The 23,274-nt window shown below is 47.0% G+C and overlaps 1 protein-coding gene across 1 annotated transcript in view; it reads left to right on the top strand.

Moving 5' to 3' along the window:
* Positions 1 to 23,274, top strand: part of LOC112238794 (neurexin-3b-like) — a 448,602-nt gene that overhangs the window by 374,660 nt on the left and 50,668 nt on the right. The window contains exons 18-20 of the mRNA XM_042300534.1: positions 16,811 to 16,900; positions 18,836 to 18,945; positions 19,099 to 19,299. Of these exons, the coding sequence (XP_042156468.1) occupies positions 16,811 to 16,900; positions 18,836 to 18,945; positions 19,099 to 19,299 (401 nt within the window). The remainder of the gene's footprint in view (positions 1 to 16,810; positions 16,901 to 18,835; positions 18,946 to 19,098; positions 19,300 to 23,274) is intronic.

Below are 23,274 nucleotides of genomic sequence, written 5' to 3'. Positions count from 1 at the left end.
TCGATTGTGCATCTGTAGAAGTTTGTGAGTGCTTTTGGTGACAAGCCGAATTTCTTCAGCCTCCTGAGGTTGAAGAGGCGCTGCTGCGCCTTCCTCACGATGCTGTCTGTGTGAGTGGACCAATTCAGTTTGTCTGTGATGTGTATGCTGAGGAACTTAAAACTTGCTACCCTCTCCACTACTGTTCCATCGATGTGGATGGGGGTGTTCCCTCTGCTGTTTCCTGAAGTCCACAATCATCTCCTTAGTTTTGTTGACGTTGAGTGTGAGGTTATTTTCCTGACACCACACTCCGAGGGCCCTCACCTCCTCCCTGTAGGCCGTCTCGTCGTTGTTGGTAATCAAGCCTACCACTGTTGTGTCGTCCGCAAACTTGATGATTGAGTTGGAGGCGTGCATGGCCACGCAGTCGTGGGTGAACAGGGAGTACAGGAGAGGGCTCAGAACGCACCCTTGTGGGGCCCCAGTGTTGAGGATCAGCGGGGAGGAGATGTTGTTGCCTACCCTCACCACCTGGGGGCGGCCCGTCAGGAAGTCCAGTACCCAGTTGCACAGGGCGGGGTCGAGACCCAGGGTCTCGAGCTTGATGACGAGCTTGGAGGGTACTATGGTGTTGAATGCCGAGCTGTAGTCGATGAACAGCATTCTCACATAGGTATTCCTCTTGTCCAGATGGGTTAGGGCAGTGTGCAGTGTGGTTGAGATTGCATCGTCTGTGGACCTATTTGGGCGGTAAGCAAATTGGAGTGGGTCAAGGGTGTCAGGTAGGGTGGAGGTGATATGGTCCTTGACTAGTCTCTCAAAGCACTTCATGATGACGGATGTGAGTGCTACGGGCGGTAGTCGTTTAGCTCAGTTACCTTAGCTTTCTTGGGAACAGGAACAATGGTGGCCCTCTTGAAGCATGTGGGAACAGCAGACTGGTATAGGGATTGATTGAATATGTCCGTAAACACACCGGCCAGCTGGTCTGCGCATGGTCTGAGGGCGCGGCTGGGGATGCCGTCTGGGCCTGCAGCCTTGCGAGGGTTAACACGTTTAAATGTCTTACTCACTTCGGCTGCAGTGAAGGAGAGACCGCATGTTTCCGTTGCAGGCCGTGTCAGTGGCACTGTATTGTCCTCAAAGCGGGCAAAAAGTTATTTAGTCTGCCTGGGAGCAAGACATCCTGGTCCGTGACTGGGCTGGGTTTCTTCCTGTAGTCCGTGATTGACTGTAGACCCTGCCACATACCTCTTGTGTCTGAGCCGTTGAATTGAGATTCTACTTTGTCTCTGTACTGGCGCTTAGCTTGTTTGATAGCCTTGCGGAGGGAATAGCTGCACTGTTTGTATTCAGCCAGGTTACCAGACACCTTGCCCTGATTAAAAGCAGTGGTTCGTGCCTTCAGTTTCACACGAATGCTGCCATCAATCCACGGTTTCTGGTTAGGGAATGTTTTAATCGTTGCTATGGGAACGACATCTTCAACGCACGTTCTAATGAACTCGCACACCGAATCAGCGTATTCGTCAATGTTGTTGTCTGACGCAATACGAAACATCTCCCAGTCCACGTGATGGAAGCAGTCTTGGAGTGTGGAGTCAGCTTGGTCGGACCAGCGTTGGACAGACCTCAGCGTGGGAGCTTCTTGTTTTAGTTTCTGTCTGTAGGCAGGGATCAACAAAATGGAGTCGTGGTCAGCTTTTCCGAAAGGGGGGCGGGGCAGGGCCTTATATGCGTCGCGGAAGTTAGAGTAACGTTTATTGCCCCAGTAGGCTGGTCCTAATTATGTCTGACCTATTGGACCAATCTACACTGGGTATACAACATGCTCTTTCCACGACTCACCAGGCGAACACAGGTGAAAGCTATAATCTCTTGATAAATCCACATCGATCAGTGTAGATGACGTGGAGTCTCAACTCTTTTTAAGAGTTGAGACAATTGAGGTATTGATTGTGTATGTGTGCCATTCAGAGGGTGAATGGGCAAGACAAAGGATTTAAGTGCCTTTGAACGGGGTATGGTAGTAGGTGCCAGGCGCACCGGTTTGTGTCAAGAACTGCAACGCTACTGGGTTTTTCATGATCAACAGTTTCCTGTGTGTATCAAGAATGGTCCACCACCCAAAGGACATCCAGCCAACTTTACACAACTGTGGGAAACATTGGAGTCAACATGGGCCAGTATCCCTGTGGAAAGCTTTAGACACATTGTAGAGTCCATGACATGACAAAATGAGGCTGATCTGAGGGCAAAAGGGGTACAACTTAATATTAGGAAGATGTTCTTCATGTTTTTCTTAATGTTTTGTACACTCAATGTAGTGGACAAATGTCATCATCAATACTAGCTGCAGTTTGTGCCTGTGTTAAATGTTTGCTCTCTGGACCTTCCTAAAGAGCTAGTTTTCATGCAGTCAAAGTACATTTACATGCACACAAAAAAAAGGATGTATTTAACTGATTTTGGCAGAAGGCCTGCTTATCTTAATCGGCATGTGGTCATGATCAAAGTTAGCATACACTGATTGCTCAGAAAACCAGATGTTTCAATCTTTCAAATTATTAGGACAAGTAAACAGTTTAATCGGCGTTCAAGCGCATGTGTCAGCACCGGGTAGTGTCAGCACCGGGTAGTAGTGTCAGCACCGGGTAGTGTCAGCACCGGGTAGTAGTGTCAGCACCGGGTAGTGCAGTGTCAGCACCAGGTGGTAGTGTCAGCACCGGGTAGTAGTGTCAGCACCGGGTAGTGCAGTGTCAGCACCGGGTAGTGTCAGCACCGGGTGTGCAGTGTCAGCACCGGGTAGTGTCAGCACCGGGTAGTGCAGTGTCAGCACCGGGTAGTGTCAGCACCGGGTAGTGTCAGCACCAGGTAGTGTCTACACCAGGCAGTGTCAGCACCGGGCAGTGTCAGCACCGGGTAGTGTCAGCACCGGGCAGTGTAGTGTCAGCACCGGGTAGTGTCAGGACCGGGTAGTGTGGTGTCAGCACCGGGCAGTGTCAGCAATGGGTAGTGTCAGCACCGGGTAGTGTCAGCAATGGGTAGTGTCAGCAACGGGTAGTGCAGTGCCAGGACCGGGTAGTGCCAGCACCGGGTAGTGCAGTGCCAGGACCGGGTAGTGCCAGCACCGGGTAGTGCAGTGCCAGGACCGGGTAGTGCCAGCACCGGGTAGTGCAGTGCCAGCACAGTGCCAGCACCGGGTAGTGCCAGCACCGGGTGCCCAGCACCGGGTAGTGTCCAGCACTGGGTAGTGCCAGCACCGGGTAGTGCAGTTCCAGGACCGGTTAGTGCCAGCACCGGGTAGTGTCAGCACTGGGTAGTGTCAGCACTGGGTAGTGTCATGACCGGGTAGTGTAGTGCCAGCACCAGGTAGTGCAGTGCCAGCACCGGGTAGTGCAGTGCCAGGACCGGGTAGTGCCAGTTCCAGGACCACCGGGTACTGCCAGCACCAGGTAGTGCCAGCACCGGGTAGTGTCAGCACTGGGTAGTGTCAGCACCGGGTAGGGTAGTGCCAGCACCAGGTAGTGCAGTGCCAGCACCGGGTAGTGCAGTGCCAGGACCGGGTAGTGCCAGCACCGGGTAGTGTCAGCACCGGGTAGTGCCAGCACCAGTGTAGTGTCAGCACCGGGTAGTGCAGTGTCAGCACCGCACCGGGTAGTGCAGTGTCAGCACCGGGTAGTGTCAGCACCGGGTAGTGCCAGCACCGGGTGCAGTGTCAGCACCGGGTAGTGCAGTGCCAGCACCGGGTAGTGCAGTGCCAGCACCGGGTAGTGTCAGCACCGGGTAGTGCAGTGCCAGCACCGGGTAGTGTCAGCACCGGGTAGTGCAGTGCAGCACCGGGTAGTGCAGTGCCAGCACCGGGTAGTGCAGTGCCAGCACCGGGTAGTGTCAGTGCCAGCACCGGGTAGTGTCAGCACCGGGTAGTGTCAGCACCGGGTAGTGTAGTGTCAGCACCGGGTAGTGTCAGCACCGGGTAGTGTCAGCACCGGGTAGTGCAGTGCCAGCACCGGGTAGTGCAGTGCCAGGACCGGGTAGTGTCAGCAATGGGTGTGTCAGCACCGGGTAGTGCCAGCAGCACCTGGTAGTGTAGTGTCAGCACCGGGTAGTGTCAGCACCGGGTAGTGTCAGCACTGGGTAGTGTCAGCACTGGGTAGTGTCAGCACCGGGTATTGTAGTGTCAGCACCGGGTAGTGTAGTGTCAGCACCTGGTAGTGTCAGCACCGGGTATCCTAAGCCTCCCTCTTATGCGTGAGTGAAGTGCAAAGCATGTAAACGTTTTTAAATTAACTACATTATTGTGTGCATTTAACTGTGGTCATTGACTCTGATCAACTCTAACCAGAAAAGTTGCTAAATGCTTGATGAATTCCTTTTCCTGTTTGAACACTTAAAAAGTTAGAAAACAGAGAGCATTTTGTCATTTTATCCAAGTGATAACATCAAGTTTCTTTCTATTCAGTCTGCATACTTGAAAGAGAGATCGAATATGTGATAATGAATTTTTCTTCTCCATCTTGTAATTTGCATTCAGTGATTAGTAATTCAACAATGATAGATTTTTTTGCCCCCTCACTTGTAAAAGCATTGTCATTTCTTGAGTAATTACGGGTTAGGCTGCACCCTCATCGATTACCTCCCTCGCACTCCACGAATGCTGAACTGGGAAAGCCTGTGTGTGTGCCTGTGCATGCGTGTCTGCCTGCCTGGGTGCACACAGATGTTTGTGTGTGTGTGTGTGTGTGTGTGTGTGTGTGTGTGTGTGTGTTCATTGGCTGGTGAATAGGCATCAGAAGAGGTGTCTGTTGGTCTCTTATTGGGCTAGTTCTTACAGAACAGACAGGCTCGGGGACTGTTCATTGGCTGGTTAATAGGGATGTCTGTTGGTCTCTTATTGGGCTAGTTCTTACAGAACAGACAGGCTCGGGGACTGTTCATTGGCTGGTTAATAGGGATGTCTGTTGGTCTCTTATTGGGCTAGTTCTTACAGAACAGACAGGCCAGGGGACTGTTCATTGGCTGGTTAATAGGGATCAGAAGAGGTGTCTGTTGGTCTCTTATTGGGCTAGTTCTTACAGAACAGACAGGCCCGGGGACTGTTCATTGGCTGGTTAATAGGGATCAGAAGAGGTGTCTGTTGGTCTCTTATTGGGCTAGTTCTTACAGAACAGACAGGCCCGGGGACTGTTCATTGGCTGGTTAATAGGGATCAGAAGAGGTGTCTGTTGGTCTCTTATTGGGCTAGTTCTTACAGAACAGACAGGCCCGGGGACTGTTCATTGGCTGGTTAATAGGCATCAGAAGAGGTGTCTGTTGGTCTCTTATTGGGCTAGTTCTTACAGAACAGACAGGCTCGGGACTGTTCATTGGCTGGTGAATAGGGATGTCTGTTGGTCTCTTATTGGGCTAGGAACAGACAGGCCCGGGGACTGTTCATTGGCTGGTTAATAGGGATCAGAAGAGGTGTCTGTTGGTCTCTTATTGGGCTAGTTCTTACAGAACAGACAGGCCCGGGGGACTGTTCATTGGCTGGTTAATAGGGATCAGAAGAGGTGTCTGTTGGTCTCTTATTGGGCTAGTTCTTACAGAACAGACAGGCCCGGGGACTGTTCATTGGCTGGTTAATAGGGATCAGAAGAGGTGTCTGTTGGTCTCTTATTGGGCTAGTTCTTACAGAACAGACAGGCCCGGGGACTGTTCATTGGCTGGTTAATAGGGATGTCTGTTGGTCTCTTATTGGGCTAGTTCTTACAGAACAGACAGGCTCGGGGACTGTTCATTGGCTGGTTAATAGGGATCAGAAGAGGTGTCTGTTGGTCTCTTATTGGGCTAGTTCTTACAGAACAGACAGGCTCGGGGACTGTTCATTGGCTGGTTAATAGGGATGTCTGTTGGTCTCTTATTGGGCTAGTTCTTACAGAACAGACAGGCTCGGGGACTGTTCATTGGCTGGTTAATAGGGATGTCTGTTGGTCTCTTATTGGGCTAGTTCTTACAGAACAGACAGGCCCGGGGACTGTTCATTGGCTGGTTAATAGGGATCAGAAGAGGTGTCTGTTGGTCTCTTATTGGGCTAGTTCTTACAGAACAGACAGGCCCGGGGACTGTTCATTGAATGTCTTACCACCTTTTAGCGGTGAACGGCCAAAAGGCAGATGGAAATTTGAGGTTTTCTCATTTGTTTTTACATGTTGTCCAGATGTCTGTGATCTCAGAGCCGTTGTCGATACAATAATCTCTGTGGTGTGTTCTTCTACCACAGCTACTTCATCGGTTTTTGCACACCTAAATGATGTTGCCATTCCAGCAAGAAAATACTAAATAAACTAGACATCATCCCCCGTTATTTTGCTTTGAGATCGTCAAACGTCCTTACATAGGGCCCCTTGGACTTCAAAATATTTTCTGGGAGGTTAGACACACTTTTAAAAAACGATCAAGGTAAATATTTTCAGCCAAGAGACGGACTAAACCTCTCAGACCCCTGTCCATGCCATCAGGGCTACTGCTATCAAACAGAGCGAGAGTTTTTGATCCGATGATCCAATTTGAAATCGCATGATCCTTCAGTGTGCTGCTGTCTAGCTGTCGGCTGTTCCAGGGTGACATCCAGCCAGGCATGATGGGAGATGGAGCTGGGCCAAGCTCTGTGGGAGGGAGAGAGAGAGAGGAACATGCCATCAAAAGGAACAAAAAAATGTGACATACATAGATACAGTATAACTGCATGTTACGTTCCCTCTAGACCCAGTCATCCATTCTGCAACATGCCCCGCTCAGCTAAACATCTGTTTCTCTCTCTTTCTGTATTTCTCTCTTTCTCTCTTTCTCTCTCTCTCTCTGTGTCTCTCTCTCTCTCTCTCTCTTTCTGTCTCTCTCTCTTTCTGTCTCTCTCTCATTCATAATCTCTCTCTCTCTCTGTGTCTCTCTCTCTCTCTCTCTCTCTCTCTCTGTCTCTCTCTCTCTCTTTCTCTCTCTCTCTCATTCATAATCTTCTCTCTCTCTTTCTGTCTCTCTCTCATTCATAATCTCTCTCTCTCCCTTTCTCTGTGCCCTTCTCTCGCTCTCTTGTTTCTCTGTTTGTGTGCAGCTCCTCTTGCTCTGAGAACACATTCTCATTTACAGCAATGACTTGGGGAATAGTTACAGGGGATGAATGAGCCAATTGTAAACTGGGGATTATTAGGTGACCGTGATGGTTTGAGGGCCAGATTGGGAATTTAGCCAGGACACCGGAGTTAACACCCCTACTCTTACGATAAGTGCCATGGGATCTTTAATGACCTCAGAGAGTCAGGACACCCGTTTAACATCCCCTCCGAAAGACGGCACCCTACACAGGGCAGTGTCCCCAATCACTGCCCTGGGGAATTGGGATATTTTTTTAGACCAAAGGAAAGAGTGCCTCCTGCTGGCCCTCCAACACCACTTCCAGCAGCATCTGGTCTCCCATCCAGGAACTGACCAGGACCAACCCTGCTTAGCTTCAAAAGCAAGCCAGCAGTGGTATGCAGGGTGGTATGCTGCTGATAAATACTCATGTACCCTACTGGCCAAACATGATTACCTCTCTATCTCCAAAACAATCTCTCTCTTTATCTCTATGTCTCTCTCTCTCACACTCTCTTTCCTACAGGCCTACAATCCTATTTTCTCCACATGCACAGAGACAGAGAGAGAGAGATAAGCAGCTCCTTTCTCTGCAGCAGCCGCCCCTTAGCCTCTGGTCTAACTCATCCTTTGAACGCCGTCGACAGCTCAGGGCAACATGATAAATGATGATTGCTCTGTCTCTTTGTCTGTCTGAGAGGAGAGAAGATACTGAGGAAATAGAAGCTCAGTCTGAAATAAAGGGATGGAGTGAGAGAGTGGAAGAGAGAGCAAGAGAGTGAGAGAGAGAGGAGAGAGGCAGGCAGAGATAGAGACAGGGAGAGGGAGGAGAGAGGCAGGCAGAGATAGAGACAGGGAGAGGGAGGAGAGAGGCAGGCAGAGATAGAGACAGGGAGAGGGAGGAGAGAGGCAGGCAGAGATAGAGACAGGGAGAGGGAGAAGTAGCAATGCAGGCAGAGATAGAGACAGGGAGAGGGAGGAGAGAGGCAGGCAGAGATAGAGACAGGGAGAGGGAGAAGTAGCAATGCAGGCAAGAGATAGAGACAGGGAGAGGGAGAAGTAGCAATGCAGGCAAGAGATAGAGACAGGGAGAGGGAGAAGTAGCAATGCAGGCAGAGATAGAGACAGGGAGAGGGAGGAGAGAGGCAGGCAGCGATAGAGACAGGGAGAGGGAGAAGTAGCAATGCAGGCAGAGATAGAGACAGGGAGAGGGAGGAGAGAGGCAGGCAGAGATAGAGACAGGAGAGGGGAGGAGAGAGGCAGGCAGAGATAGAGACAGAGAGAGGGAGGAGAGAGGCAGGCAGAGATAGAGACAGGGAGAGGGAGGAGAGAGGCAGGCAGAGATAGAGACAGGGAGAGGGAGAGAGGCAGAGGCAGGGCAGAGATAGAGACAGGGAGAGGGAGAGAGAGGCAGGCAGAGATAGAGGCAGGGAGAGGGAGGAGAGAGGCAGGCAGAGATAGAGACAGGGAGAGGGAAGAGAGAGGCAGGCAGATATAGAGACAGGGAGAGGGAGGAGAGAGGCAGGCAGAGATAGAGACAGGGAGAGGGAGGAGAGAGGCAGGCAGAGATAGAGACAGGGAGAGGGAGAAGTAGCAATGCAGGCAGAGATAGAGACAGGGAGAGGGAGAAGTAGCAATGCAGGCAGAGATAGAGACAGGGAGAGGGAGGAGAGAGGCAGGCAGAGATAGAGACAGGGAGAGGGAGGAGAGAGGCAGGCAGAGATAGAGACAGGGAGAGGGAGGAGAGAGGCAGGCAGAGATAGAGACAGGGAGAGGGAGGAGAGAGGCAGGCAGAGATAGAGACAGTGAGGGTGAGTTTGACAGACAGACAGACAGACAGACAGACAGACAGACAGACAGACAGACAGACAGACACAGACAGACAGACAGACAGACAGACAGACAGACAGACAGACAGACAGACAGACAGACAGACAGACATGTGAGACAGAGGTTGACAGACAGACAGACAGACAGACAGACAGACAGGAGATGACTGTGAGAGTGAGGTTGACAGACAGGAGAGAGCAGTGAGGGTGATGTTGACAGACAGACAGAAGAGGACAATGAGGGTGAGGTTGACAGACAGGAGAGAGCAGTGAGGGTGATGTTGACAGACAGACAGAAGAGGACAATGAGGGTGAGGTTGACAGACATGAGAGAGCAGTGAGGGTGATGTTGACAGACAGACAGAAGAAGACTGTGAAGGTGAGGTTGACAGACAGGAGAGGACAGTGAGGGTGAGGTTGACAGACAGGAGAGGACAGTGAGGGTGAAGTTGACAGACAGGAGAGGACAGTGAGGGTAAAGTTGACCGACAGACAGGAGAGGACAGTGAGGGTGAAGTTGACAGACAGGAGAGGACAGTGAGGGTAAAGTTGACCGACAGACAGGAGAGGACAATGAGGGTGAAGTTGACAGACAGGAGAGGACAGTGAGGGTAAAGTTGACCGACAGACAGGAGAGGACAATGAGGGTGAAGTTGACAGACAGGAGAGGACAGTGAAGGTGAGGTTGACAGACAGGACAACAGAGTGTAGATTAGAAGTAAGGTCAGGTTATAACCTGACGTTTTAAAGAGCGGCTAAAAGCAGAGGTTTTAGACAGGATGAGAGGGTATCAAATCTTCTTCCGTTTTCACGGAGTTGATACGCCCTCGGCATCGAGTGATGGCCTCCTGACTGTCACCCGATGTGTGTTCTCACTGAAACACTTCCAACAGAAGGGGAGAAATTCACATATTGTTTTGCTGCTGTGAAGAATTGGAATCACACATATACACACACACAGACACACACTTAGAACCACTACCCTAGTAATACAAGTTGTTTCTGCTTTCATCCTAATTCCAGACATGTTGTCAACACATACCTAGAGAAATCCATTTGAGGGCCTCTCAACAGACACCATGGAGAAGACATAGACAACAAATAAAACATGGAAAAGGAGGGAAGAACTGAGAGGGAAAAATAGAGGTATAGTCAGTCTTGTGGGTACTGTCTGTTTACACCTGGGGAGAGGGAGAGGGAGAGAGGGAGGGAGGGAGGGAGGGAGGGAGGGAGGGAGGGAGGGAGGGAGGGAGGGAGGGAGGGAGGGAGGGAGGGAGGGAGAAGACATTGAGGGAGAGAGAGAGAGAGAAGAAGAAGATGGAGGGAGAGAGAGAGAAGAAGAAGTCGGAGGGAGAGAGAGAGAGAAGTGGCATAGTCAGTGTTGTAGGTGCGTGCTTCTGTTTGCACCTGGGGGCACTCCCTTGCTCTTCAAACAGTCGACCAGGGTCTCCATCTATCTGTCCAGGGAGGCTGCTGCCTCTCAGTCTCCACACCGCGTCTGGATCAAAGGCACTGAGAACCCTGCTCTTCGGCTGTCCCTATAGGAGAGCTGTTTTTTACCCCAGATAGAACCCTTTTGGATACCATGTAGAACCCTCTGTGAAAAGGGTTCTACCTAGAACCAAAAAGGGTTCTTCAAAGGGTGGGGACAGCTGATGAACCCTTTTAGGTTCTAAATATAAGCTTTTTTTCAAAGAGTTGTAGTGCTTGTCAGAGAGCAGCCCTTCCATCTTAATTTACATTCCCCTCCTTCCTCCTCCTCTCGTCCCCTCCTCTTCTCCTCCCCCTACCTCCCTCTCCCTCTCAGCCCTTTTTAATCTGAACACTTCAAATCAAATCAAATTGTATTTGTCACATACACATGGTTAGCAGATGTTAATGCGAGTGTAGCGAAATGCTTGTGCTTCTAGTTCCGACAAACAATAACCAACGAGTAATCTAACTAACAATTCCACAACTACTACCTTATACAGACAAGTGTAAAGGGATAAAGAACATGTACATAAAGATATATGAATGAGTGATGGTACAGAGGAGCATAGGTAAGATGCAGTTAGATGGTATCGAGTACAGTATATACATATGAGATGAGTATGTAAACAAAGTGACATAGTTTAAAGTGGCTAGTGATACATGTATTACATAAGGATGCAGTAGATGGTATCAAGTACAGTATATACATATGAGATGAGTAATGTAGGGTATGTAAACAAAGTGACATAGTTTAAAGTGGCTAATGATACATGTATTACATAAGGATGCAGTAGATGGTATAGAGTACAGTATATACATATACATATGAGATTAGTAATGTAGGGTATGTAAACATTATATTAAGTGGCATTATTTAAAGTGGCTAGTGATACATTTTTTGCATCAATTCCCATCAATTTCCATTATTAAAGTGGCTGGAGTTGAGTCAGTGTGTTGTCAGCAGTGGTGGCTGTTTAACAGTCTGATGGCCTTGAGATAGAAGCTGTTTTTCAGTCTCTCGGTCCCAGCTTTGATGCACCTGTACTGACCTCGCCTTCTGGATGATAGCTGAGTAAACAGGCAGTGGCTCGGGTGGTTGATGTCCTTGATGATCTTTATGGCCTTCCTGTAACATCGGGTGGTGTAGGTGTCCTGGAGGGCAGGTAGTTTGCCCCCGGTGATGCGTTGTGCAGACCTCACTACCCTCTGGAGAGCCTTACGGTTGTGGGCGGAGCAGTTGCCGTACCTGGCGGTGATGCAGCCCGCCAGGATGCTCTCGATTATGCATCTGTAGAAGTTTGTGAGTGCTTTTGGTGACAAGCCAAATTTCTTCAGCCTCCTGAGGTTGAAGAGGCGCTGCTGCGCCTTCCTCACGATGCTGTCTGTGTGAGTGGACCAATTCAGTTTGTCTGTGATGTGTATGCCGAGGAACTTAAAACTTGCTACCCTCTCCACTACTATCCTGTTGATGTGGATAGGGGGGTGTTCCCTCTGCTGTTTCCTGAAGTCCACAATCATCTCCTTTGTTTTGTTGACGTTGAGTGTGAGGTTATTTTCCTGACACCACACTCCGAGGGCCCTCACCTCCTCCCTGTAGGCCGTCTCGTCGTTGTTGGTAATCAAGCCTACCATTGTAGTGTCGTCCGCAAACTTGATGATTCAGTTGGAGGTGTGCATGGCCACCAGTCGTGGGTGAACAGGGAGTACAGGAGAGGGCTCAGAACACACCCTTGTGGGGCCCCAGTGTTGAGGATCAGCGGGGTGGAGATGTTGTTACCTACCCTCACCATCTGGGGGCGGCCCGTCAGGAAGTCCAATACCCAGTTGCACAGGGCGGGGTCGAGACCCAGGGACTCGAGCTTGATGACGAGTTTGGAGGGTACTATGGTGTTAAATTCTGAGCTGTAGTCGATGAACAGCATTCTCACATAGGTATTCCTCTTGTCCAGATGGGTTAGGGCAGTGTGCAGTGTGGTTGTGATTGCTTCGTCTGTGGACCTATTGGGGCGGTAAGCAAATTGGAGTGGGTCTAGGGTGTCAGGTAGGGTGGAGTTGATATGGTCCTTGACTAGTCTCTCAAAGCACTTTATGATGACGGAAGTGAGTGCTACGGGCGGTAGTCGTTTAGCTCAGTTACCTTAGCTTTCTTGGGAACAATGGTGGCCCTCTTGAAGCATGTGGGAACAGCAGACTGGGATAGGGATTGATTGAATCTTTGAAGCCACACTGTTTTTTCTCTCTTAAGAAATGAGAAAAGAAAAAAGAAAAGCAGAAAAAAGACAGAAAGACAGAAAGACAGAAAGAGAGGAGGAGAGGAGGAGAGAAGGAGAGGCTGAGAGAGACTCCCCAACAGCCATTAGTTAATGTGTGTTCTCCTCTATCCATAGTTTGGGGGGGGGTATATGATTGAGCTGAGTTGATAGGGGGTCTCCCCGCGTAACTGAAACATGTTGTGACGTGAGAACATTTGACTCAGCGAGTGTGCTGCGATGTATTATAAAAAGAGTGTGTTAAAGGCCCAGTGATGTGATTTTCATGTATTTCATATATATTTCCACGCTATGAGGTTGGAATAATATTGTGAAATTTAAAAAATAATGTTAATGTCCTTTAAGTATAAGAGCTGTTTGAAAAGACTGCCTGAAATTTCAGCCTGTTTTGGAGGGATGGCGTTTTGGCCTGCCTGGTGACATCACCAGGCGGTAAATTAGTTGATAAGAAGACAGTTCAAAACCTCTCTGCCAATAACATAGTAATAGTTTTCAGTTTTCCCCTCCCCACTCAGGCCTAGCAAAATTCTTGCTTGAGAAATGTCTCTTTGCTAAGAAGCTATTTTGGTTTCTTTTTTTTAACCATTTTAATTGATAACAATCACAGTAAGGTACTTAATTGTTACCCAGAAATGATTTAATGTTGAGATAAAAATGGCTGCATTGGGCCTTTAAGTATATTCACTATATTCACGCTTTTGAAGTCTCGCACTTCCTATTATCAACTCCAAAAAGCTGCAGTCAATGTATTATGTATTCCTTCCGTACCTTGAAACAGTGTCAAAGTGTCTTTGTTTCTCCAAAACATCCTCATCGAGAGAAGTAGTGACATCATTTCACTTCCTACATTATTCAGTACAAACTTCACAGACGGTAGTATCTCTGTCTGTTTGAAAACACAAAGCCATATTTGATCTCCCGAAATTGATAGTTGAAGTGTATCACTGAATGCATGGATAAAGCCTCAGCATGTCATCCACATGCACAAGTAGGATGGGAATTGGCCATTGCATATATTCTACATGTTTAGCATATTATACAATCACATGCTCATACATTAGAGCTATAGCTTAGCCTATAGATATTTCTCTTGAAAATAGTACAGAGAGAGCGATGAGTAAGCAGCAAGATTTGTGATCTGTTGCCACAAGAAAAGGGCAACCAGTGAAGAACAAACACCATTCTAAATACAACCCATATTTATGCTTATTTATTTTCCCTTTTGTACATTCACCATTTGCACATCGTTACAACACTGTATATAGACACAACATGGAACTTCTGTATTGTTTATTTCACTTTCCTTAAATTATCTACTTCACTTGCTTTGGCAATGTTAACATAATGTTTCCCATGCCAATAAAGCCCTTGAATTGCATTGAGAGAGAAAGAGGGAGACGGGGGGAGAGTGAGGGAGAGAGAGAAAGGGAGAGGGCGGGAGAGAGAGGGAGATGGAGGGAGAGAGACGGAGGGAGAGAGACGGAGGGAGAGAGACGGAGGGAGAGAGAGAGAGAGGGAGAGAGAGAGAGAGAGAGAGAGAGAGAGAGAGCGAAGAGAGACAGAGACAGAGGGAGAGGGAGATGGAGGGGGAGAGAGAGAGAAGAAGGAGAGGGAGGGAGGGAGAGAGAGAGAGAGAGAGAGGGGGGGGGGGGGGAGGGAGAGATAGAAAGGGAGAGGGAGGGAGACAGAGGGAGAGAGAGGGAGACGGAGGGGGAGAGAGAGAGGGAGAGAGAGAGAGAGGGGGGGGGGAGAGAGAGAAAGGGAGAGGGAGGGAGATGGAGGGAGAGAGAGGGAGAGAGAGGGAGACGGAGGGGGAGAGAGAGAGGGAGAGAGAGAGGGAGGGAGAGAAAGAGAGAGAGAGAGACACGGAGGCAGACGGAGACGGAGAGAGAGAGAGACGGAGGGAGACGGAGGGAGACGGAGAGAGAGGGAGAGGGAGGGAGACGGAGGGAGACGGAGGGAGACAGAGAGAGAGGGAGCCGGAGGGAGAGGGAGGGAGATGGAGGGAGAGAGAGGGAGAGAGAGGGAGACGGAGGGGGAGAGAGAGAGGGAGAGAGAGAGGGAGGGAGAGAGAGAGAGAGAGAGAGAGAGAGACACGGAGGGAGACGGAGACGGAGAGAGAGAGAGACGGAGGGAGACGGAGGGAGACGGAGAGAGAGGGAGAGGGAGGGAGACGGAGGGAGACGGAGGGAGACGGAGAGAGAGGGAGCCGGAGGGAGAGAGAGGGAGCCGGAGGGAGAGAGAGGGAGACGGAGGGAGAGAGAGAGAGAGAGAGAGGGGGGACGGAGGGAGGGAGGGAGGGAGGGAGGGAGGGAGGGAGGGAGGGAGGGAGGGAGATGGAGAGGGAGACGGAGGGAGAGAGAGAGAGAGAGAGAGAGAGAGACACAGAGGGAGACGGAGACGGAGAGAGAGAGAGAGAGAGAGAGAGAGGGAGACGGAGGGAGACGGAGAGAGAGGGAGAGAGAGGGAGCCGGAGGGAGAGAGAGGGAGACGGAGGGAGAGAGAGAGAGAGAGAGAGAGGGGGGGGGAGACGGAGGGGGAGAGAGAGAGACAGGGAGAGAGGGAGGGAGGGAGGGAGGGAGGGAGGGAGGGAGGGAGGGAGGGAGGGAGGGAGGGAGGGAGGGAGGGAGGGAGGGAGGGAGGGAGGGAGGGAAAATACAAAGGCTGGATATATGCATCAGATGAGTTACTGTGTAAAATACAAAGCCCTGCTGGATATATGCATCAGATAAGAGTTACTCCTCCTGACAGAACATGTCCTCTTCAGTCTTATAGTTATTCCTCCTGCCAGAACATGTCCTCTTCAGTCTTATAGTTACTCCTCCTGACAGAACATGTCCTCTTCAGTCTTATAGTTATTCCTCCTGACAGAACATGTTCTCTTCAGTCTTATGGTTATTCCTCCTGCCAGAACATGTCCTCTTCAGTCTCATAGTTACTCCTCCTGACAGAACATGTCCTCTTCAGTCTTATAGTTATTCCTCCTGCCAGAACATGTCCTCTTCAGTCTTATAGTTATTCCTCCTGCCAGAACATGTCCTCTTCAGTCTTATAGTTATTCCTCCTGCCAGAACATGTCCTCTTCAGTCTTATAGTTATTCCTCCTGACAGAACATGTTCTCTTCAGTCTCAGAGCAGCAACCAGGGTATCACACACACACTGCACTCATAATCACACACACACACTACCCCCATAATCACACACACACATACACACTGCACTCATAATCACACACACCCATGCGCACCATGCACATACAGACAGACACACTTACAGACAGACACACACACACGCACAGACACACTCCTACTCCACCTGGTAATAATGTCATCTGTATCCTGTGTCCTCCTCAAATCCCTGTCATCAGGGGACTTTTCTCCCAACAGGTTTGCAGCTCTGCAAATTACCTGTTTTATTTCACTCCTTTGCTCCCTATTTCCCCTCCTTCTCTCCAAAATAGTTGTTAAACTGACTTGTTCCTTGGCCGCATGAAATGTAAGAGCAGGGTTATGTATCAAATGGAACACTATTCTCTACATAGTGCACTACTTTTGCACTTTTGTGTAAAAAGTAGTGCGATATATAGGGAATTAGGGTGCCATTGGGGACACAGATCAAGTGTTCAGGTGTTGTCCAGTGGGAAAAGTGGTTCAAAATATATGTTCCTGAGTAGGGCTGTTCAGACATGCAAACCTATTTAACATACGGATCTTTTTCCCTTCACAGCTGTTGAGGTTTAATGAGGTTTTTATGTAGATTGAAATGTGGAATGTATTGTTCAACACAAATGAATGCACAGACGATTGACTGACTTTTCCAGGTTCTTTGTGTGTTCTGTTCTCAAGGACGTGGGTTTACAGGATTGTTGTCTATGTTTATTTGTTTGTTTATTTATTTGAAACCAAGCGTTGCTCAAGTAGGCCATTGACTGTCCAATATTCTCAAAAATCCTATTTTACCAAGTTTTCTAAATGAAACAACTAAATATTTATGTAGAAATTCCGCATAACATTTTTTTTTACTTTTCATTATAAACAAGGCTAAACCATTTTTTCTAAATCGGTGTCTAAATGTGAATGATGATTGTTTGACAGTTGCTTTTGCCGACTGTTTTAAGTTTTTCTCTAAACTTTCAAACTTTAAAGGACCAAGCGACGTTGAGCGCTATCAAATGGGTAATAAGAAAATCCCATTCAATTATAAGAGGCCGGTAGAAGATTGGCTGCAGGAGAAAGGTAAACCTTTTACCAGATCTTCTAGAATATTCTGGAATGTTTTTTGTTTTCTTGTCATGTCATTGGCTTGTTTACCCCTCAATCCTTCTAGAATGGATCCACAACAATTCCTTTTTAAACCCATTAAACCATAATTAAACTAAACTTACTGTCAATTGTATTTTGTTTGTTTTTCCTCTTGTTGTTGCCATTCCCTTCTTGTCATCATGTTTAAACTCAGTTAGAGTTTTGAGTCATTGAAGCTGACCAGTTATTAAAGGGACTGGTGTAATCCACAAACAGTTCATGATCAAATCTGATGTCTCACAACCAATAGTTGAACTTTGCTAAAAAAAGAAACACAAATCTCCCTGCTGAAAGCTCCAGTAATATTTGTGGACAAACTTAACAGAGAGTCTATATTTGTTTGAGTTGGAGCCCTAAACTAACTTCCAGGCTCTATTTTGTGATGTTACTCCCACGACAGTGGTTTGACACATCCAACCGAAGCATTCCTCTTGTTTTGGCGACAGCAATAGTAACAGTAATTGGGACCTAATTGTTCGAACTCTACTCAGCACTAACATAAGCCCATCACCGTGTAGCCCTGAAATAGAATAGAACCTTTGGAATGAAATGGTCTACTTCCATTCCACACAGTCTTTTACTATGCATTGTCTAGTCTCTACCTCACTGCTGTTTATTACAATGGAGAGGTGTAATGGAGAATTGTGCTCCCGATATATTCTGCTTCTTACTCATTTTCGTGGTTGACATAATATCATTATAAACTACATTTAAAGTGGATTGCCTAAACTTGCTAAGATGATTATAAAGTCCCTTTAACAACGTCTAAAAACACAAAGCAGTTTATGATCCTATTAGCATGTACTACATGCATGGATCAACATAATATTTATTTTTATGTTACAATGATATGAGATTTATTTCCCTTTTCATTTCATGCCCAATGTATTGTAATTGTGAATGTGACAAATGCAATGAGCCTGCAGTGCTGTGTGTGTGTGTGTGTGTTATGGAAATTTGATTTCCAATTAGGATTCTCCTGTATTCCGAGTGTTATTTGTATATTTCATTTCAGAACTAATGCATGAGCAGTGTGTTTTGACTGCGATGGTTTAACTCCCGTTTAATGAAGTTTACTGTGGATTTCATGACATGTACGACAGTCTCTTAGTTGCATTTTATCACATTATGTTGCAATACATGACATGTACGACAGTCTCTTAGTTGCATTTTATCACATTATGTTGCAATGCAAAGGTCTCACTAACTGCGTGATTATACTGCGTTGTTCAGGGGAATGCAGTCAATGTTTCTGTTTTCATGTGTCAAAGATCTTTTCCAAACACACTTAACTGACCTTACAGATCTGGGTTCAAATACATGTGTATTTGAGTATCTGGTATTTAATATACTTTTTATTTGTGTATTTTCAAATACACCGTCCAAAACAAGTAGCTGTATTTGAGTATTTTAATGGTTATTTGTAAAAAAAATAAAAATAAAAAATAAAATAAAGTATACCAAATTGTATTTGAGAGTATTTTCAAAAACCTATTTCAAATACTGTTTTCAAATACATGGGTTAAGCGCATGGGAGTTTATTAGAGTATTTTCCAATACTTTTTCCAAATACCTTCAAATATTCAAGTGATATATTTTAAATAGTATTTGAACCCAGGTCTGATACAGACACAATTAAAACATCGACATGTTAAATATGCATCAGTCGAGATGCATTGACACACACCTTAACGCACACTAACTCCCAGCGCTTGTCCCCAGAGGAGCATTAGAGGTAAAGATTTATAAATGCAGTAAAACCAACGTGTGGACAATATGAGTGTAGACTAGTTAAACAAATCAAGTACAACCAATTTAAGTGCATTGTAATGGTGTTCTCCCTGCTGTCCCCCTCTCATCTCCTCTCAGGCCGGCAGCTCACCATCTTCAACACCCAGGCGGCCATCTCTATAGGTGGTAATGACCGTAAACGTCCCTACCAGGGCCAGCTGTCTGGCCTCTACTACAACGGACTAAAGGTACGATTCATTGACTGATTTGATAAATAAAAGTTGAAAGAAATCCACTCCAGCTGAAAAAGCCGTAATGGGTGGACTGGCAGCCATTTTGAGTGTACACATATAATTAAAGCAGGAAGTCAAATCTAATTCTATAGTATATACTATTCTAAGGTCCTCAACATGGCCGCCGAAGGTCACGCCAACATCAAGGTGAACGGGAGCGTCCGATTGGTGGGTGACATGCCCACCAGTAGGGGCGCTGCCCGCACCACCACCTCTGTGCCACCTGAGATGTCCACCACCTTCATAGAGACCACTACGACTCTGTCAACGACCACCACGAGGAAACAGCGCTCCCCACCCACCATTCAGGTATGGGTAGGGGAAGATGGGGGGTCATTGATCAGGGAGGGATGAAATGGACGTGTGTATGAAAGATTAGTGGAGGGAAATGTGTGATGTTACATCATGTTACCTGCTGGGCACACAGTGCATTCGGAAAGTATTCCGGACCCTTGCCTTTATCACATTTTGTTACATTTACACAACCTTATTCTAAAACATATAGATTTTTTTCCCTCAATCTACACACAATACCACATAATGACAAAGTGAAAACAGTTTTTTAGAAATGTTTGCAAATTTATTAAAAATAAAAAACAGAAAAACCTTATTTTAATTGTATTATTTTTTTATTTCACCTTTATTTAACCAGGTAGGCCAGATCACCTTTATTTAACCAGGTTGGCCAGATCACCTTTATTTAACCAGGTAGGCCAGATCACCTTTATTTAACCAGGTAGGCCAGATCACCTTTATTTAACCAGGTAGGCCAGATCACCTTTATTTAACCAGGTAGGCCAGATCACCTTTATTTAACCAGGTTGGCCAGATCACCTTTATTTAACCAGGTAGACCAGATCACCTTTATTTAACCAGGTTGGGCCAGATCACCTTTATTTAGATCACCTTTATTTAACCAGGCCAGATCACCTTTATTTAACCAGGTAGGCCAGATCACCTTTATTTAACCAGGTAGGCCAGATCACCTTTATTTAACCAGGTAGGCCAGATCACCTTTATTTAACCAGGTAGGCCAGATCACCTTTATTTAACCAGGTAGGCCAGATCACCTTTATTTAACCAGGTAACCAGGTAGGCCAGATCACCTTTATTTAACCAGGTAGGCCAGATCACCTTTATTTAACCAGGTAGGCCAGATCATCTTTATTTAACCAGGTAGGCCAGATCACCTTTATTTAACCAGGTTGGCCAGATCACCTTTATTTAACCAGGTTCACCTTTATTTAACCAGGTAGGCCAGATCACCTTTATTTAACCAGGTAGGCCAGATCACCTTTATTTAACCAGGTTGGCCAGATCACCTTTATTTAACCAGGTAGGCCAGATCACCTTTATTTAACCAGGTTTCACCTTTATTTAACCAGGTTGGCCAGATCACAACCAGGTAGGCCAGATCACCTTTATTTAACCAGGTAGGCCAGATCACCTTTATTTAACCAGGTAGGCCAGATCACCTTTATTTAACTTTTTATTTAACCAGGTAGGCCAGTTGAGAACAAGTTCTCATTTACAACTGCAACCTGGCCAAGATAAAGAAAAGCAGTGTGACACAAACAACAGAGTTGCACACGGAAACAACAATACAGTCAATAACACAATAGAAAAGTCTATATTCAGTGTGTGCAAATGAAGTAAAATTACAATTTCGCAAATAAACACTGGAGTGATAGATGTGCAGAAGATGAATGTGCAAGTAGAGATACTGGGGTGCAAAGGAGAAATAATATATATATATATATATATATATATATATATATATATATATATATATAATAAATAACAATAAATGTGGATGAGGTAGTTGGATGGGTTATTTACATATGGGCTATGTACAGGTGCAATGGTCTGTATGCTGCTCTGATAGCTGATGCTTAAAGTTAGTGAGGGAGATACGAGTGTCTAGCTTCAGTGATTTTTGCAATTCATTCCAGTCATTGGCAGCAGAGAACTGGAAGGAAAGGCGCTTTTGGGGATGACCAGTGAAATATACCTACTGGGGCGCATGCTACGGGTGGGTGCTGCCATGGTGACCAGTGAGCTGAGATAAGGCAGGGCTTTACCTAGTAAGGACTTATTGATGACCTGGAGCCAGTGGGTTTGGCGATGAATATGAAGCGAGGGTGAGCCAATGAGAGCATACAGGTCGCAGTGGTGGGTAGTATATGGGGCTTTGGTGACGAAACAGATTGCACTGTGATAGACTGCATCCAATTTGCTGAGTAGAGTGTTGGAGGCTATTTTGTAAATGACATCGCCGAAATCAAGGATCGGTAGGATAGTCCGTTTTACGAGGGTATGTTTGGCAGCATGAGTGAAGGATGCTTTGTTGCAAAATAGGAAGCGCCAATTCTAGATTTCATTTTGGATTGGAGATGCTTAATATGAGTCTGGAAGGAGAGTTTACAGTCTAACCAGACACCTAGGTATTTGTAGTTGTCCACATATTCTAAGTCAGATCCGTTCAGAGTTGTGATGCTGGACGGGCGGGCAGGTGAGGGCAGCGATCGGTTGATGAGCGTGCATTTGGGTTTACTTGCATTTAAGAGCAGTTGGAGGCCACGGAAGGAGAGTTGTATGGCGTTGAAGCTCATCTGGAGGTTAGTTAACACAGTGTCCAAAGAAGGGCCAGAGGTATACAGAATGGTGTCGTCTGTGTAGAGGTGGATCAGAGAATCACCAGCAGCAAGAGCAACATTATTGATGTATACAGAGAAAAGAATCGGCCTGAGAATATAACCCTGTGGCATCCCCATAGAGACTGGCAGAGGTCCGGACAACAGGCCCCCCGATTTGACACACTGAACTCTTGGTTTCTCAGTCATTTGAGAAGCCAAGGCTGTTGAGTCTGCCGATAAGAATGCGGGGATTGACAGAGTCGAAAGCGTTGGCCAGGTCGATGTATACGGTTCCACAGTATTGTCTTTTGTAGATGGTGATTATGATATCGTTTAGGACCTTGAGTGTGGCTGAGGTGCACCCACGACCAGCTCGGAAACCAGACTGCATAGAGGAGAAGGTACAGTGAGATTCAAAATGTTTGGTCATCTGTTTGTTAACTTGGCTTTCGAAGACCTTAGAAAGGCAGGGTAGGATAGATATAGGTCTGTAACGGTTTGGGTCTAGAGTGTCTCACCCTTTTAAGAGGGGGATGACCGAGACAGCTTTCCAATCTTTGGGGATCTCAGATGATACGAAAGAGAGGTTGAACAGGCTAGTAATAGGGGTTGCAAAAATTGCGGAGGATAATTTTAGAAAGAGAGGGTCCCTATTGTCAAGCCTAGCTGATTGGTAGGGGTCCAGATTTTGCAGCTCTTTCAGAACATCAGCTGTCTGGATTTGGGTGAAGGAGAAATGGGGGAGGCTTGGGCAAGTTGCTGTGGGGGGTGCAGAGCTGTTGACTGGGGTAGGGGTAGCCAGGTGAAAAGCAAGGCCAGCTGTAGAAAAATGCCAATACTTACTTATTTATATAAGTATTCAGACCCTTTTTTTAAGAGACTTATCTGAGAAGTGTATCCTGTTTCCATTGATCATCCTTGAGATGTTTCTAGAACTTGATTGGAGTCCACCTGTGGTAAATGCAATTGATTGGACATGATTTGGAAAGACACACATGTCTATATAGGGTCCCACAGTTGACAGTGCATGTCAGAGCAAAAACCAAGCCAAGCCAAGGAATTGTCTTAGGAGCTCGGAGATAGCATTGTGTTGAGGCATGTATATCTGGGAAAGGGTACAAAAAAAATGTCTGCATTGAAGGTCCCCAAGAACACAGTGGCCTCCATTATTCTTAAGTGGAAGAATTTTTAACCACTAAGACTCTTCCTAGAGCTGGCCACCCGGCCAAACTGAGCAATCGGATGAGAAGGGGGGTCAGGGAGGTGACCAAGAGCCCGATGGTCACTCTGACAGAGCTCTACAGTTCCTCTGTGTAGATGGGAGAACCTTCCAGAAGGACAAACATCTCTGCAGCACTCCACTAATCAGGCCTTTATGGTGGAGTGGCCAGGCGGAAGACACTCCTCAGTAAAAGGCACGTGACAGCCCTCTTAGAGTTTCCCAAAAGGCACCTAAAGGACTCTCAGACCATGAGAAACAAGATTCTCTGGTCTGATGAAACCAAGATTGAATTATTTGGCCAAAATTCCAAGCGACACGCCTGGAGGAAACCTGGCACCATCCCTACGGTGAAGAGTGGTGGTGGCAGAATCATGCTGTGGGGATGTTTTTCAGTGTCGGGACTGGAAGAATAGTCAGGATCGAGGG

Source organism: Oncorhynchus tshawytscha, linkage group LG18 (genome assembly GCF_018296145.1).
Source record: "Oncorhynchus tshawytscha isolate Ot180627B linkage group LG18, Otsh_v2.0, whole genome shotgun sequence".
NCBI lineage: Eukaryota > Metazoa > Chordata > Actinopteri > Salmoniformes > Salmonidae > Oncorhynchus > Oncorhynchus tshawytscha.
The sequence above is the reverse complement of the archived record's forward strand: the minus strand, read 5'-3'. Positions and strand labels throughout refer to the sequence as shown.